Here is a 19479-nt window from a genome sequence, read left to right on the forward strand (position 1 = left end):
CAGAGCAATTGAAAAGAGAGGCCTGCACTCTAGTACATATTCATAAACCACACCTAACACTCTAAATGTAATGGAAACCATAATATGGCTCTCTTTTGCATCGCAGCACGGGATCCCATTATACCATGGGTGGCACATCCCAAACTGCAAAAGAAGTTTCTTTAGGGATGTATGCCAGATTCTGATGCTACCTCAGTGTGTTCTGGAGTAATGACATAGGATCTTATCATACCATGCACAGATTCAGAAGATTATTTTACTGGCACACACAAAAAAGTAATTTGAAATTCACAATTATCTCTTGCATTTAAAAAAGAAATCATAATATCTGCAATAGTGACTCTTTTATTCAAATATATATAGAGAGAGATAGATATACACACGCATCTATATATGTGTGTATATATACATATGTGTATGTGTTTGTGAGTGTGTTTGTGAGTATACATATATATTTCCATACAGACACTTGAATGGGACTTCAATGGGACTTTGATGTCATCTAAAGGAATGTTTCATTTTCCAGCATCTTTAGGATCCCCATTTTCCCCAATTTTCTGCCATTGTATTTCTCTTTCAATTTTCCACAGCTGCCCTGTAGCATTTTCCTTACTTTCGTTTAATTGGCCATCTTTACTACCTCCAATTTTCTCCTTCCTAATGCTTTCTCCACTATTTCTGTGATACAGATCTAATCACGTTTTCACTAACTAATTGAATTACTCCAGCTAAAAAGTCCTTTGGTTTTTAAGTTGAAGAAACATGAATATTATAGCAAAATAGTTGATCAATTTTTTTCTAATTTTGATTGCGTGTGTATAAATAGCAAGCTAGTCTTTTTATCATGAGGTAAAACTGCAAATAGCTCAATCTGAAATTTTTTAAATTAGAACACAAGTGAAATGGTTATACACTGCACTCTCTAATTTTTAAAAACCTTACTCTGTGTCATGCACATAATAAATACTTCATAAATGCATCACAATGGAATGAGTGATAAACTTTAAATGTATATAATCTCTCAAATAGATTTTGAGAAAGGACAGTTTTTTATATCCTGATGAAAGGCAAAATCTTATAAATATATATGAATAAAGTAGGTAAAATAATGTTTCAAAAGTTTAATTTTCTTCACATCAAAGATTTCATTGAAAGACAGAACCAGAAAACAAGACAATTCTAGTCTATTGAGCTCACCACAAGTCATAAGTAACTGTCCCTGTATGGCCTGGTGTTTGGTATTAGCAAAAATATTTAAAGGAAAAGGAAAAGTAGTAAATAGCAATTTATAATTGAAAAGAGAGTTTTACCAAAGACAGTCAGCTCTGCTGGATCACTGTCTCTTTCTCCCACCATATTGGTGCCAACACAGGTATACATCCCTGCATCACTTTTCCTGGTATTGGAGATCATTAGTTTTCCACCACGGATCTGTTAAAATTGAAAAAAAAGAAAATGGAAAGGAAAAGAAACAGAGAAAGAAAGGTCACTAATAAATAATTTTTAATATTTAAGCACATTTTTTTTCTCTAAAAGAAATAGCTGAGTGTCTAAGACACAAAATTCTACCACTATTTTGGCATCTGCACGTGTACTTTCTTCTCTTAAATTCACCCTCAATGTAAGCCTCCATATTTCCTTTCTAGAGAATGCTTCTTTAAGGCAGTCTTCCTCTCTCCTGCCTGGTCCTATTGAATCTTGTGACTGCCCCCATTAAACCACAGTGGTTGGTCTTCACTCTGAGATTCTGTTGAATGAATTTCTATTGACATTTGTCATCAGAACGAAGTACTAGATATCTGCTTTGGATAATATAACGAAATCTAATTGACTCAGAAGAATTCAATGAGTATTTGTTGAGTACCTCTATGGGCTGGGTAGTGTTCTAGGCCTTTGAGATTCAATAGTCAACCAAATAGTAAAAATCTCTGCTTTCATGGAGTTTACATTTCAATTGTTAGTATTAAAATTATCTTTGCCTCATCTTAACTATATTTATGAGATAGTTTTTGAAGAGGAGGTCAGGTTGAATAAAAACAAAATTTTTTTTTGAATGATGAGTATGACTTGGTACAAGTCATTGGCTTCTAAAATGTGGTCCCTAAATGTTTCTTAAATGAGAAGCATTTTTGTTTAAATAAACAAATGTAATAATGTTAAATTGTCTCTTAGTTAAAGGGTACAATAAAGCAGAATAAGGTTTTTAGTAAGTGAATCATCAACTTATAGCTTCTTTTCCAATAAAAATTTTTTTTATTATTTATCTAGTTCAACAATCTTAACTTTACAATGACTGAGTGTTCTTAAAGAGATATGAGATAAGAATATGCTGGTTTCCTCCTTTAATTTTAATTTTACAGGCAGACAAAACTCAAGTAGGTACGTTTTCATCAGACTTATTCAGGCTCTAAAACTAGCCATGTCACAGAAAGAGATTTTCAACATTTTTTTTTTTTTTAACTTAAGAAGAAAACATAGTCAACCTATTCTCAACTGTATGCAGTAGAGCATAATAAATGATAGGTTTAAACCACGGAGGCCATTTCTCCTTCCCCCGAAGCTGAGTGTGACAATATGATTTGATTCGATTTGACCAGTGGAACTAAAGCAACATTTCACCAGAAGAAAGGCACTCGCATATAGGGACTTGCCTTCTCTTGCTGCATTTGGAACCCTGAGACCAGTATGAGAACCAGCCCGAGCTAGCCTGCTGGAAAATGAGAGGCCGTGAGGAGAAGAACCAAGATGGCCAGCTGAGAGACAGTCAATGGCCAGCCATGTGAGTAAAGTTATCCTAGATCATCCCAGCTGCCAGCACATGTTTAAACAAGCCACAGAAGCATGAGAAAGCCTAGCAAAGATGAACCAAGCTAGCCCAGAGCAAAGAACTGTCAGCTTACCCCCGGAATCATAGTGTAAATGCAATGGTTATTATAAATCACAGTATTTTGGGGTCATTTGTTACAAAGCAAAAGCTAAATGATTACAAACATGAAAAAGATCTTGAACAGGAGCACATTTTCATAAGTTTGGTACCCGAGCACAGACCATTGAGAACCAAATTATCTTTCACTGTAGATCCTCACAGTGTCAACAGTTCAAGCCAGAATCATATGGAATATGTTGTGATCTTTTGCATGGACTCTCTCGTCCTGTGTTATGATGTAATCACAATGTACACATAAGAATAAAACCTCATTTATAAGATATTTTTAAAGAGAATAGACACCCAGAAAATGTGGACTTTTTGATAGAAATGGTACATTTGTTTCGTTGAGATTATTTTAAATAAAATATATTAATTCTCAGTTATTGTACTGAGTATAAAAATTATACTAAGAACCATGTCAGAAGGTTGAGGCATTATCTACTATTTCAGTGGACTGCTCTCACAAACTTCACATACACAGGTTGAATGGATCTTCTGAAAAAATAAAATAACTATATGCCATTTCTCTACCTTTTTACCATTTTCTGGGTGTTCCATTTTGAATATTAATTGACTGATTAACTTGATCATCCATTTCCCTTGAAAACAGACTATTTTTCTGCAAGGGTTAAACTGCAAAACCGGGCAGTTATTTTTACATTGATTTTACTTTCTATCTCTTAAACTTTGAAATGAGTTCTCATATAATATTTTAGTTATAAATATTATGTTGGAAAAACTGGAAAAGAGCTTGAAATATTTATCACCTCAAATTATTTCCTCTTATAATTTTGAAAGTAGTATGAAAAGAAATGTTCTAGTTAATACAGTTTATGGCCATCATTTACACTTTGACACATGTATTGCATGATCAATAGATGCATTTGGAGATCTTAAAAAGAGCTTCAACATCAGTATTCTACTGCAAAGATATATTTACATATTCAGATTGGTCCAGTTATTAATATATCATATACACATGATTTATATAATATTTGACTATTTGAAGCCTCATTCCAAAGTTTTTATTTTTGGTTACCTTTTTTCAGTCCTTTCAATACAGTGTAAATAGTAATTAGCACTCAAATACAGTTCTACAACTTTATTACCAAGAAATAATAAATAATATAAATAAAATATTATAAATAATATAAATAAAATAATAAAATACATCCATTTTAAGCCTTGATATTCAATCTCTATAGGGGTCCATTTTAGTTTAACTCACACTTATTCTTTCTTCCTTGTCATCAATTCGAATTTTATCTTTTTTCCAGTAGATGGTGGGTTCTGGGTGTCCCCGGGGAGGTTGGCACTCCAGGATTGCAGGCTCTCCGGCTGCCACTACAACATCTGTGGGATTTTGCCGGAAGTCATCTCGTAACACTGAAGAAAAACAATTGTAGTAAAAGAAAACTGAATGACAGTAACTTTAGCTTCCTCTTGCAAAAGGTAACTTCAAGTCTTAACTTACTTTGTTCTAATAAAATTCACTGGTATTTACTGAGAACAGAACCACGCCCATCTTAAAATATGTTAGAGCCAATCTAAGCGCTTCATCAACAGGGAAATGATTAACTCTATGACTATGAACCTTTGCTATAAAATCTGAGTTTAAAATGAGATAAGCCTAAAGAAAATAAGATGAGACACATTCATGATATAGTTTTGACATTTAATACAAACTCAAAGTACAAAACTGTTTATGTAGTATGATCCCATTTTCTATTTAAAAAGCATATACGTATACATACACGTGTATAAATGCATTAAAATAAGTTGTTATACTTGTTATACTTAAAGCCCTGAAACAAGTCATGTGCACGTGGTCTGGGAGCATGTATGCCTGTTCGGTCTGGGAGGGGAAGTGGGGTGAGAACTCCTTGAGAAAGCCCTTTCTCGTGACATGAATATGGACAAGATCCACACTGTTTTCATTACACTTCTGAAGATAGACTCATTGTTCACCCTTGCAATGCACTAGCACCCACATACACAGGGCTACATTTTCATTCTGTCTGCATCTCCACCTGCCGAGCGACATCTGGGCAGCGTGACATTCGGAGCAGAGATATCCCTTATAGCGGTTTTGCCAGTCTGAATTTCCCCTCCTTTCATTAGGAGAACAGCAGGTTGGACCTCCGTTGTAACCTCCGAAAATCTGGCATGCCTGGCTCTCCAAATATCACCTATCTATCTGTGCACTTTTCTTCCCCTGGCAAAATAAAAAAGCCTGGAGAAATGACTCGGTCCTATCAGACTGCAGAATGCTGGTTTTATTTAGCAAATAAGGACTATATCTATTTTAGGGTAAACATTAGAAAAAGCAGTTGAGAAAACAGGTGAAGGAGATTAAAGGGTACAAGCTACCAGTTATAAAATAAATAAGTTACAAGGAAGTAATGTACAGCACAGGGAATATAGTCAATATTTTATAATAACTTTGTATGGTGTGTAATCTGTGAAAATATTTAATCACTACTTGTACACCTGAAACTAATATAATATTGTAAGTCAACAATACTTCAATAAAAAATGTAGTTGAGACCAGCTAATATACCATATAACACAATTGCCTCTACTTTTTGTAACTGCCTTGACCTTTCCTATTCTTTGATATTCTGACACAGACAAGGTTTTTTCCCAATGTACCTTGGGGTAAAAAAATAACCCCCCCCAACACAAATATATGCGTGTATATGTATATGTATGTGTGTTATACACGTGTACATATATATACACACACCTGCATACATATATACATATGAACACACACATACATTTTCTATATATAAATTGGTCAAGCTATTTGAAATTGGTCAGCTATTTAAAATCAAAATTGGGCAGCTTGTGCTAACTTGTTATGTAAATCATCTGCTGCAAATGTGGATTAGGTCTAACCAACTGCTTTTCATGTCCTGTAATGAGTCCCACTTCAGCACTCCGCTTCTTTGTTGGGCCAAGTCTCCAGGTTAATTGTCATTCTCCAAATAAATAAAAATCCCCTGTCCTGAAAATAGGTCCAGAGAGACAACTGAGTGACTTTTAAGGCTTTTCTTTTCTTGTCTCTTGCAACATGGTTTTCCATCTTAATGAAGTCATGACCTTTTATGAGATTAGAGAACCTTGTCTCCTATTGAAGGAGCAGTAAGAAAGAATTCAGCACAAATTGCTCACTCTTAGTTTATAAGCTGATTAATTTACTGCTTTAGCTGCTGAGGAAATGTGCTCCATTTTAGCACAATGAACTGCACATTTTTCGGTTCTCTTGTCTAACTGGCAAGAAGGATGTGATTTATATGCATAGGGGTTTGCTTCTGAATGGGCTGAGGGAAGTGTGCATTTAAATGTGATGTTCATGCAGGAGGGTAAGAAGGGGTTAACACTGTGCTTCCCTATTGCAGGTAAATCCTCAAGGTAGAGCAAGCTGGTGACTCATTTATATCCTGAATACAGAACAGCTGCCTATTTATGCAATGTTAAGACCCGCAAAACTATGGTAACAGGGTGGTGAGCACCCCTACAATATCCGGTACTGGCAGCAAGTGGTGTTTTGGCAGGCTCTCAATCTGGTCCAAAATGACACATCTGGCCAGTTGGAGAACCTTCTCCAGAACTGGTCTCCTGACAAGTAAGCCAAAAAGCCTCTGCTCAAATGGTACTTAGGACCACTGCAGATGATTCAGAAACACAGTATTACATCAATCTGCAACAAGCCAAATTAAGAGGAAAAAAAAAAAAAAAAAAGGTCCTTTGATATGGGGGATAAAAAGGAGGAAAATATCATAACAAACTAGGGGCTGCTGCTCTTAAACAATATAACGTGTGTTTATGGCGTTGACAAAAAAAAGAAAATGACTCCAATTTGCAAATGAAGCCAAGAAATCTAACATCAACTGTAATTTTAGGCTTTCCGACTATTCACCCAGAGAGTAGAGTGAGATAATAGTATAATTGGTACTGCACCCTCTTCAACTTGTAAAATGCTCTCTGGGGTTTATAGAGTAATTCATTTTTGCTTAGTGATACCATTTCTTTTACATCTTTGGGGATAATAAAATGTGTTTCTTCTCTCTCTCTCTCGCTCTCTCTCTCTCTCTCAAATAAAACGTTCAAGAGAAAAACAACCCTTTCAGCAGGTTCTAGCACAGCAAACAAATATAGAATCTGTCTTAGGAAACAGAAAGTCATTTTTACTCATCTCAAATTGTATAAATGTTCTGATACCTGCTTCTGTGTTTCTGACGTTTGTATACCCATTCACAAATGTAAACAAAATAAAATGAACTATTTATTGTTTCCAAATTTTTGCTAATTATTCATTTCTGTCTTGGATTTTGCCCTCTGCTTTATGGCAAGTGATAAAAAATAGAAGGTGTTCTCTACAGGAAAGGATTTATGTATGTTAGATAACGGGAACTAAAACAGTCCTGTAAATGTAAAAAAGCAAAGCAAGTCCAAATTGAGTCTACATATTTTTTCTCATTAAGCTCCTATTCTAAAAAGAACTGGAAGCCATATTTTCAATGTGGCTTGACAAGTAAGCCAAAACAAGAGCATGCAGCAATATGTGTTTACCTAAAGCTCCAAACAAGTCTTTAAATAGGGTGAAGAGAAATAAACATGATGAACTGAAAAGAATCTGGTTAAAAAGACAAAAGCTGGGGGCAGGGTAGAGGTAAGTTGTACTTTAAAGAAAAAAAGATATAATAGGCACACTTTTGATATAGTACTTGCTTGCAGATCTAAGTTTAGAATACAAGGGTTCACATCTCCATGGGGGAAAAAGAGAAATCTAGTTGGCTAGAACCCAAATATTCATTTCTCTCTATGAGCTGAAAACACAAATGAGACTTCACTAAGCTAGTCATAACCTGGGTTAGACTTGAATTCTCTTTACATTGACACGCACGGTGACTTAGAAAGTTATTCTGGAAGATCAATAAATTCTGAATTACTACTGTGTTTGATATGATAGAGTTCATATTCATGACATAAAGATGTGTAACAAATTAATTCAATTCTACAAGAAGACACTGAACACTACAATGTGCTTGGCAGTGTCTTATAAAGTGGTTAAGGAATACTGTATAAAACGGAAATGACATGACGGTGCCTGTGGTAGGCTTGTTCTCTAACGCTCCACAATAACCTCTCCCTCTTGGTATTTATTTCTTTGTCTCATCCCCTCCCCTTAACTGTGGGCTGGACCTGGTGACATGCCTTTAATGAAGTGATGGAATGCCATTTCAAAAATTAGGTTACAAAAGGTTGTAAGTTTCATCTTTTTGGTTCTGTCTGTCTTTGTCTCTCTCCTCATGTGCTTCCTCTGATCATGCAAGATGCCACACTGCTCGATGTAGAGGCCCATTTGGCAATGACCCGAAGGCAGCTTTCAGCCAACGGTAAGCAAGGAACTGAGGCTTCAGTCCACATCCCTTGAGAGCTCAAATCCTGCCAGCAACTACTGAAATTTGGGAACAGGAACTTCTGCAGTTGAGCCTTTACATGAGACCACGGCCCTGACCAACAACTGCATTGCAGCGTTGTGAGAGATCCTTAGGAGGAGACTAAGTTAACTCATGTCTGGGTTCCTGACCCACCGACAGTAAGAAAATAAATGTGTGTTGTTTTAAGCTACTAAGTTTTGTGGTAATTTGTGATACAGCAATAGGTAACTAATACAGTGCCCTAAAACAGCTTCACATCTAGGTATCCCTTTAGAGCAGACCTCTTGGACTCTTGCTTCTTACTATCCCACATTCTTTAGCTCACCAAGTCCTCTCCCTTCTGTCCTAATTCAATAGTTCTCAAAATTCTTTTTTGCCTCAGTCAACAGAGACAAGGCAAATCATTACTCTGACATTTCATCATTTTAAAATAAATTAGCAATAATAATGAAATGAGACTGCATAATTAGCAGACTTCTGAAAGATACATTTCTGACTTACAACCTATACATGCTTCCAAGCAGTTATTAAAAATGCAGAGCCTAAAACATTATGGATGAAAGTATTCATACACACCATCAGATAAAGAAGACCATCCACAACAAATTAAACTGATCACGGGAAAGGTAATTTAAAAAGAGATATGTAATTAAAAGCACAGTTAGCAGCAGTTGAAACCTCTGGCAACTCAAAGCAACGCTGATCACGAGGCTTCCACGCCAGGAGGATTTCTCTCTGTATGTGCACCTGAGCTATCAGAGCTGTGCAGCAAGAGACTTCTCAGTAGAAGACTGACGACTAGTTCTAAGAGATGCCCATCCAGTGCATATTTTAGTTTAAGAATACAAAATTTGAGTAAATCTTGATACTTAAAAGGACCGTCAGAAGACTTTAGTCATAGGAAATAACAAGAATTTTTTTTTAAACTTGCTGTTTTGAATCAGCAGCACACACAGTAACACTTTGATCTCCCTATTTTAAAAGTAATTGCCCTACAATAATAGCTGATATTTAATGAGTACACACTATGTGCAAAACCTGGCATCATGGATATGTCATAGGTCATTTGGAATGACCTATTGTAGTGGACAAGTACAGAGTCTGAACCCTGCAGGTCTGACTCTAGACCCTACGCACAGTCATTATGCTACAATGATTTGTAATATCACCTGTATCTATTTATTTTGTCCCCACTGCCCTAGTTCAGGATGTCCTTATCTCTTCCTTAATTACTTCCAGGGTATCCTATTTAAACTTTTTCTCTGATTTCTCTTTTAATCTCTCTATTGTGGCTATTATGAGTTTGCTGAAGTGCACATATGATGACATCAATTCCTTTTTCACAACTTTTTAAATGGCTTTTAAGAAAAAATTCTCTTCTTAATGTGATATCAAATGTTGTATAGAATCAGGTCTCTGTGTTTATATTTCCACACTCATCACATACATTTCTGCAACCCTCTTGCCGTAGACACACAGAGGAACATCTAATTATCGGTGCACATTAGCATATATGGTCTTTCTGCTTGAAAATCTTCCCCAGATACCTTTGTTCCCTTACTTTTTCCTATTTCTTTCTTCAAACACATACTGTTCCTTCAGTGTCAGCTTCAGATTCACTCATCTGAAAAGTTTTTTCTTTTACACTTACACGGGACTAGGTTACCCACCACAGGGCTCCCATCTTTTTGTTTTTTTAATTAATTAATTTATTTTTTATATTTATTTTTGGCTGTGTTGGGTCTTCATTTCTGTGCGAGGGCTTTCTCTAGTTGCGGCGAGCGGGGGCCACTCTTTATCGCGGTGCGCGGGCCTCTCACTATCGCGGCCTCTCTTGCTGCGGAGCACAGGCTCCAGACGCGCAGGCTCAGTAGTTGTGGCTCACGGGCCTAGTTGCTCAGCGGCATGTGGGATCTTCCCAGACCAGGGCTTGAACCCGTGTCCCCTGCATTGGCAGGCAGATTCTCAACCACTGAGCCACCAGGGAAGCCCAGGGCTCCCATCTTGAAGGGCATCAGACGAGTTCATCAAGTATACTTGACAGGTTGATCGAATTGATGAACTCCTCTTCAAAGGGTGTGCTGCAGTCTTTTTCTTATTGTATAAAATACACGACAGTGTTTTAATTTGATTTCAAAATGTCATTTTTGAAGAACAATTTAAGTTGGTAGGATTTAAGAGACAGTGCACTCGACTTGCCTACCTACAAGCTCGTATATCTCTAAAATAAAAGCCTGGCAGTTCAAAAAGGTCAGAAATCAATCACTCAAAGGAACAACATATTTATGTGCAAGCAATAAAACTGCTAGCACAAATTATAGTATATCATAGTAAATATTACAGTGGGTTAGGAAAAACAGTGATAGCCATTTCTACCACTGGTACACATTATGTTCCTATCCTCATCACCAGCAGCACCTCTCACCACGGGGAATGATCGGGTGTAATCGCAGCCAGCCTGAAGTTCAGGTCCTCTACTCTACTTCCCAGGAAAGTGCACTGTCTTGTCCTGCTGCAGTAAATGGCTGTTGTTGACAGCCATGCTCTGACCCCAGGGGGAGCTCCAGCCTCAGAATGAAACTGAGGCTCTGCACACTAGAAAACATATCTGGGTTCTTGATGCCATAACTGAACAAACCAATTCTGAAGACTGTGTTAAATCTGGACTTTCTACGTATGGGATCTAAAGAGGTTTTCTTTCATTTTTAGGCCAGTTGAAACTGAGTTTCCCCCTTCAACTGAAAGCTCTACACGGATAAGTTACAATAATTCTGTATTTTTCTGAAGTTGCAAAGACCGAAAGACCTAATAAATCTAAAGATTTATTAATAAATCATCATTCACAACAAACTACTTTATTATATTTGGTACAATCAAACAAGATATGGTCAGAATGGACAGGCCAGCCACCAGCTAAACAGACAACAAGATCTGATATTTAGGGAACAAGTCATAAGTGGTTTATTCTGCACAGAAGGGGAATGGGAAAGAAAGAACTCAGTGGGGAGACATCCTGCTACCCCTGTGCAAGCTGACACTCTGGCACCTCTGCAACATGCTGACAATTCCAAAATGAGAAGGTCTCACCCCTCATCCCGCTAAGATTCCCTGTGCAAGCAAATTCACTCAGCAAATGATCCAGATAAACCAGTGGTATGAATTGGAGCATGATAAATGAACAGGGATACCCGGCGACTTGCTCATTTTCAAGTCATAGCATTTTGCGAAGCCTCGAATTCTGCAGGGAATAAAACACACAAACACACAACTCGTCCAAGAGGAATGGCCGGCTCCAAATTCCTTAGCCAAGTCTTTATTCTCGAATCCTTTTTTTAGCCCTGTTCTGTCCTCATCCGCAATATAATTTGAAGTCCCCCTAAGAGTGCCAAGCCTTCCTTAATGTTTTCCATTAATGTTTAAAACTTGCTGAAGGATTCTTAGAAATTGCATGGAAACATCATGCTCTCTGTAATTTGTATCCGTAACCTCTGTAATGCATATGTTCTCCTTGGGGACCAAGAGTTGAGATCATTCATAAACTCTTGGATCACATGTGGCACTGCAAACTGGTGACATCTGACCACGGCAGACTCGAGGCCTGTCTCTGGTAATCATTTCCTTTGGTTTGAGTTAAGGAGCCAGCAGTTGGCACTCCTTCAACACTTGGAAGTCCTATTTTTGGCAAAGCCTAGCATCTGATATTCGACAGGGATCTGCATACCCTATCCATTGGCTTGTGAGGAAGTTGTGGACTGAGGCTAATTAATGTTTAATCAGTTCCTCTTTTTTCTTCAAGTGCCATTGTCCACAAAATTGGTCATGTGGGATCGATGTTTCCAGAATCACAGAAAACTCAAAGGCATGAGGGGAACTTAGAGGGTGTGTCCAAATATAATAGTAAGTCAGGAGGAGAACGGTGTGTAGAATTGAGGGTACTGGCCTAAATGTGTTCAAGGCGGCCTTCCTCTACTGTAAAACAAAAACTCTCCACATCCCCAAAATGTTCTACTCTGCTACCCAACCTCCTTCCAGCACCTGCCCTTTTGCTAATTTCACTCTCAGTCACAGAGATAGCTATACCTCTGGATATTGGAAGAAATAATACATTGAATTTAAAATTCAGAACTACACAGATTAATCCTAAAAAAAGCATTAAGTGATGTTTCTCAAGATGGTAACAAAGGGAAACACCAGATTATTTCAAGCTTAAATACTGCCTCCTACTTTCTCTAAATCTGGGTTGGGGCATTAGTGAATAAATAAATAATCACAACATCTTTATAGCATTTACATTTACAGGACGATCACAAATAACCATCTGTCTGCTTCTAGCTCTTCAACCTGGTTCATGTCCCAAGAGCCTCAAGTCTTCAGCTAAAGAAGTTAGGCTTCTAGGTATCAGGAAGGCTTGTTACAGGCGCTTTGTGGAATGCTTTTTTTTTTGGCCCACTATTTCTCATTTTTTTCCCACACTCTCTTTTTTGCCTCATTTAGCTCTCACTGTAAGACCAAAGAAAACAAAAAATTGAAAGGGACAAATCTTTTTTATATTTTATATATATATAATTTGTATATATATATATATCTGTAAAAAATTTTAATTCAATATACTTATATATTTATTTAAGTGCACATTTAAATTTAAAATATACATAAGTGGACTTCCCTGGTGGTGCAGTGGTTGAGAGTCCGCCTGCCGATGCAGGGGACGCGGGTTCGTGCCCCGGTCCGGGAAGATCCCACATGCCGCGGAGCGGCTGGGCCCATGAGCCATGGCCGCTGAGCCTGCGCGTCCGGAGCCTGTGCTCCGCAACGGGAGAGGCCACAACAGTGAGAGGCCCGCGTACCGCAAAAAAAAAAAATAAAAATAAAAATAAAATAAAATATACATAAGTATTCATTTAACTTCAAACTTCAAGATTCATTACTGCCTTAAGGCTACATCTGTCAATTTGAATAAAGGAATAAAGTGCTATCAAGTAAATATTAATGTGCTGCTTTATTCTGGATCCCAATAGATTCCTACTCTCCTCCCGCCTTGTTAGTCCTTATCTGAAGGCATTAGCTTTTACAGCATTCTAACATTGCACAGTTCACAGAGGTACACAGTCTGCGCAGCTGTGTACCTCTGTCATTTCACCCTTTCCTAGTATCAGTGGGTTAGTGCTCTGATATTTCTCTCCCATGGTGTATTCTGACGTGCCCGATCAGCATGAATTACAATGCCAAGTAACTGCCAGATGTCATGAGTTACAAACTCAATAGTCTAAGGATTATTACACATTAGGGCACCCTACAGTGCAAGGGTGTCCTGGAATTTATGTGTTATTTATTACCTATTGGCAAGGTCTCAAAGTAATCTCACCCCTGCTGATGAAATGAGGGTTGGAAGGAGAAGAAGGTCAAGGTCAACCTTCCTTGTCAAGAATGCCAGTTACTTTGAAACTACTATTGCTCTATCTTTTTTCCCCGTCTACCTGAAACTCAACACATTTCTGAATAACTGAGCTATATGTTATAATGGGCTTTCAACTTGATTCTGCTGATTTCACAATTTCCATCATTTCACCTATTTTAACAACACATTTCATAACCATAATCACTAGTGGTCTGATTTAGAGTGTAAGAGTGAATCTCACCATAATTCATGAACTTAAAAATGACCACTGGGAGAGTATGCTGTTTACTTCCCTGTTTTACACAGGAACATAGACCAAAGCATAACTGCATGAGACTTACTTGAATTCAAATGCAACAATGAAAGTAGTTTTTATAAATTTGTGGCGGTGATCACTCTGTAGTATATACAGCTGTTGAACTATAATGCTGTACACCTGAAATTTACATAATAAAAAATCATGTTCCACATGCCTGTGGGCTCTTTAGTCTTTCCTATCTAATATTAAGATTTGCATACGTCCACACTGCAAAATATGGGCATTACTGTAAGCTTCAGGAATTTTGCTGAAATGGATGTAATTTGACCTTTGGGAAATGTTCTATTTGATTACTACATAACAAGAACTTTGAAATGTTTCCTAATCCAGAACATAGCATATTTACTTTTTAATTGGCTGATTAAAAAAAAGCTCTATCATCTCTCTGCTCTATCCCAAAGACCCAGTAACCTTCTTTTCTTTTGCTACCAAATGAATTCTCAATGCTGCGGTTAATATTCAGCAATCTCATTACCCATCTACTGTAAATCTTCAAAATCATCACCATATTTTGACAGCTAAGCAGGAGAAGAGGAAGCAAGAAGCATATCCAAGCACTTTTTATGAATGCAAATGTGCTAGAGACCACATTTAAATTATTTCAGAAAATTCATATTATATCATTGACAACAACCAGCAAACAATGTGCTTGAACCTATGAGTAGCACAATTTCCTTTTTTCCTGATGCTAACTCCACAGGCCCCCATCCAACCTTGCCATATACTCTTTGAAAACAAACTGATACCAAAGAACAAATAATGGATATCTTTTTAAGGTGTGATACTGAGTTCTCATGATGAAAATGTATTATAAGTATGTTTTCCCCAAAAGTGTTTAAATATTTTAAAATTCATGTAAACTCTAATCAAACCTTCATATCTTACATGAAACTAGAAAGAAGTCATATTAAGCATGGAGGTTTAGAGAAAAATCCCCCTCTTCTTCATACCCTGTAGCCTTGGTCAGCCACAGAGTATATACTCAGCAATAAGGGAATAAATCAAATTGCCCTCGGAGTTTTTTGTTATATTTTTATTTTCTGGGCTCCATGGTTATTCCTAGGACTAAGACTCAGTACAATTTTACTCTCAAAATAGTCGTGGATAAAAAATAAACAGAGCCACTTCCTTCCTGCTTGGTGAGGTGCCTATATGGAGATAACCACCTAGTTGCATGGGATTGTTTTAGCTTCTCTGCCTGGGAGGGTACCAAAACTTAATAAGTAAGATTTCTCAGAAAGTCTGCCAAACCTTTATTGCTTAGTTCTAATCAAAGCTATTTGTGATGCCAGATTATTAAAATTATTATAATTCACAAATTATTATAATTCCAAATTTGGACCATTTTCATGCACCACATCAGCCACTTCACCTCACTCTTCCCCAAACTTTCTACAAATGGTAAAATTAGAAACTTTTTTCTTGATACTCTCAATGAACAATCGAATTATAACTGTTCTGAATGTAAGGCAAAATACGTGTATTAAATGTGGGCCAAATAAGAAAATCAGAGGTTGGAAAATGGGTTAATTTTCAAAATGAATTAGTGGATCCTACATAATGAGATGTTACATATATTTATCCAGTGATGTCTAAAGCACATGGCTAATACAGCCCTTGAAATGGTTTTTTCCACATTTACTTAAAAGGAAGACCTTTGCTTCAGTAAGCTTCTAGGAGATATGGCTTCAGTTCATCACTGGGAATGTTGTCAGTTGATGAAAGTGCTGGGTATGGAGTTTGGACTCTAAGACTTCTCATTTCCCTGCTAATATCACAAGTAGCTGGGGAAAAATTTATTCATTCCTTCTGAAATCTAAAATCTTTAACCTTACCTATTATTTTGTCTTCCATACTAAACATTTGAGAAAGTAAATGGAAGCATTCTTCATAATTATGCCAGGACAGTTCCAGGACATCGAGGCAGAATGTTAACTACCCTCCTCTTTTCTTCTGTACAGTTTATTCTCTAAAAATCTCTACTGCCCCATCTTTGCCCTCTCAATCATAATTCACACCTACACTGGCCTTTCCTCAGGTCCTGGAACATAGCAAGCTCTTTTCCATCTTAAGACCTTCACACTGTTTTCTATTTCTAGGTGCACTCTAGTTCCTCTCCACTGTTTGCCCAGTTCCTTTCACGATACCTAGAGCTTCCATTTAATAAATGTTTATGGAACTATTACTTTTTGATGGGGAGGCAATATGGTATTGTGGTTAAAATAATGGGCTTAGTCAGAGGCCTGGGTTTGAGGCTCGGCTCTGCTACTTAACTTGATGGTCTTAAGTCTCAGCCATGTTAAGCTCACCTTCTTCATCTGTAAAATGGGGATATTAAAGTTTATGTCTTTGGATAGTTATGAAGAATAAAGAAAGCGATCTTTGTAAAGCACATTGTGAAGCAAAGGAAACACTTCAGAAATAAGAATTATTATTGTTGTTAGAAATTAAGAATGCTAGTGAAAAAAAAAAAGGGACCCTGAACCCTATCTTCAAGAACCCTATCTTGTGTATAAAATAATTCCTCTTTTAAGGTCTTGAGGGTCAGACAGTCAAATACTATGCAATTGCTACTGGATGGTGATAATTACTACGAGTGAGTACTATCGGATTTAGGATTTATATATAACAGTATAATTCTAAAGTCAAACGTATTTAGGTATCATTATTTATGTTGTAAAGTATTATCTGGGCAATAAAATATCATTGGTTCCTCCAAATCAAAAAGTTTAACTTTGCTCAATAAGTTTTACCCAGCTCATTTCTAAAAGGTGATTTTAATATGATATTTAATTTTGCTTTGTTTAATTGATACCAAGTAAATTAGATATTTTCACTTTTCCATTAGTTCTAGTTGTAACTACTAATTTGAGATAACAGAAGAGGTTTTTTTAATCATTGGTTTCTTTTTTATTTAAAAAGTAGGTACTGAATAGTTTGATGGTGACAGGTGCTATGTACCTATCACACTTAGAAGTACAAGATATTTCAAGCAGAGCCCTTAGGGTGCTAAAAAGATTTAGGAAAGTTACCAAAATATAAGTCAAAAATCACAATCTGAAAGAAAAAAAAGCATGCAGCATCATAGAACCACATTGAAAATGTATTAGGATACAAAGGAGGGAAACTGTTTTCAACAAGAAAGTCATTTTATCAGGGCCAGCTTCAGAGCGGGGTTTGAAACATGCACAGTATGCTTTAATTAATTACAAAAAGAAACATGCTGGAATGTGCTTGCATGTACAAAAAACAATCTCTGGAAGGACACACAAGAAACTAATAATAACAAAGCCTTTGCAGAGAAAAACAAAAGTGGGAAGTGAGGGATGAGAGAGGAAGACTTCACTATATGCACTTCATACATTTTGATTTTTGAACCCTGTAAGTGTATTAATTACTTACTAATATGTATATTTTACAATGTATAAAGAAAAATAATTTTGACTAAGAGTGTTTTGAAAGTATACCATCTGCTCCAGCTGGATTCAACACAATGAGCTGGGAAAAAGGTAAGGAAACCTGGTTTCTCACAAGAGTCACTCAGTGACACAAACTGCAAGTTTACAGAAAATTGGTGCTTTCAAATATAAATGCCAACAAAATACCTGTAGAATGGCAATAAGTCTGACCTTTGAGATCAAAATATATAACTCGATTAATCAGTTATTTTCTAAGGTAGAATAAATATTCAGAAAAATTTAATGTTAAGAAGGTCTCTTCATTTAAGATGAATTGAAGGCCAACTCTGAGCTAGGTACAAGAGATATAAAGGTGAGTAAGATGACAACCTTTTGATCTAGACCTAGGCCTCTTAAGTGCCTCAACAGAGGACTGAATACAAAATGAGGAAGTTATAGGGGAAGGAGCAAGCAGTGGTAACTGCTCTAGATGAGAGAGGCTTAAAGCCATCACATATATTCACTGTCAACACATGACCCATAAAAGGCAAAATATCACTTATTTTAAAAAAGTTCCTCAATTCTCCCCAATTATAAGTTGTGATTCTATAAGCCCACTTTAAATATGTGAGTCAAGAAAATTATAAATGATTTCTCCTTTAAAAATAAAAACTTACCTCCATTTGAAGTTTCTTTATGGAGTTTTATTTAGAGAAAATGTGAAAAACTTTAACTTTATAAAAATTTTGGTTTATTTTCCTTGATATGTCTGTGCCTTTTATACTCATATGATTTGAGTGTATAAAAACATCATGAGTTTTTTATTTTAAAACTTGGAATAAAAGGATAAAAAAAGATTAAGTATAATGATCCATTAATACAGTTTTTCTTATAGAAAGATGGTGGTATATCATAAAATGAATTATAGTCCATCTTAAACAATACAATTGGCTCAAGGAATCTTTCTCTATACCAGTAAATTCAATTTTGTCTAATTCTTAGGTTTATGATAATGTCAGCTCCTTAAAATGTTAGTTAAAACTCATTAAATGCATCTGGAGAGGTAACAGCTTCGTTACTGTAATATGATGTAAAGAAAAAGAAAATGCTTTTTTATCATTTAATTGTCTTCAAAACTGAATATATTTGTATAATAAAACGTTCACTGTATATTTTCAATAGTCTTCAAAAATTAAGCAGCCCAATAACTAAAAAGTGTTCTTTTCTAAAAATAATTTTGTTCCTGCAGAGTCTTAGTTGCTGTTTTTCTATTCTTTTTCCATTAGATAAAGGTGGTCATTAGAGACCAAATCATTTGAGATAATACTAAAATACACTAACATAGTCTTTCTTTCTTTCTGAATATTTTTAATGTTTAGGTAGAAGAGGCTTTCCATACAATAGATATATTAATCAAGTATTACATTTAATTGCCTTCACTAGGTATTATTTCAGTGTCTCGTAAGACTAAAAAGAGTCGGATGGAAACTATATTGGAAATTAGCTATGTCTCCAATATAGATGTGATTATTCCATGTTTCTCTCCTGTAGTAGCTTAGCCATAGAAATTGCTTGATAATATTGCTGAGAGTTAAGATATGGAAAATAACTATAGTGATTTTTTTGTACTCTCCCCCAAATCCTACATGATGAAACCAATACCATTAAAGCACTGCAAAAATATATCTAATTTAAGCTTGTATTTCTTATCTTGTGTTCTGAGATACTTTCATAATTTTCCTCCCTCTAGCCATTACTCTTGACTGTACTTTGCCAGAAACTCCTTGTTCTTAAAACATAGTCAATATTACTCAAAAATGGAGAGCTCCCAGACACAAATTCTTCGTAGTTAACCTCTGTCAGTCCTGCCTCCATGCTGATGATTCTAAAATGAATGCCTCCAGCCTTGAGCTCCTTGTAATTCCAGACTGCCTGCTTGACGTCACCCCTTGAATGTCTAAGAGTATCCTGAATTTAAGGTGACC

The 19479-nt window shown here is 36.3% G+C and overlaps 1 protein-coding gene across 9 annotated transcripts in view; it reads right to left on the reverse strand.

Moving 5' to 3' along the window:
- The window catches only part of ROBO2 (roundabout guidance receptor 2), a 1654833-nt gene that overhangs the window by 158888 nt on the left and 1476466 nt on the right, over positions 1 to 19479 (reverse strand). For all 9 annotated transcript variants that reach the window (XM_049710547.1, XM_049710548.1, XM_049710544.1 and 6 more), the window contains 2 exons: positions 4158 to 4315; positions 1311 to 1431 (listed from right to left, as the gene is read on the reverse strand). In XM_049710547.1, coding sequence (XP_049566504.1) covers positions 1311 to 1431; positions 4158 to 4315 — 279 coding nt within the window. The remainder of the gene's footprint in view (positions 1 to 1310; positions 1432 to 4157; positions 4316 to 19479) is intronic.

This window comes from Orcinus orca, chromosome 5 (assembly GCF_937001465.1).
Source record: "Orcinus orca chromosome 5, mOrcOrc1.1, whole genome shotgun sequence".
Classification (NCBI taxonomy): domain Eukaryota; kingdom Metazoa; phylum Chordata; class Mammalia; order Artiodactyla; family Delphinidae; genus Orcinus; species Orcinus orca.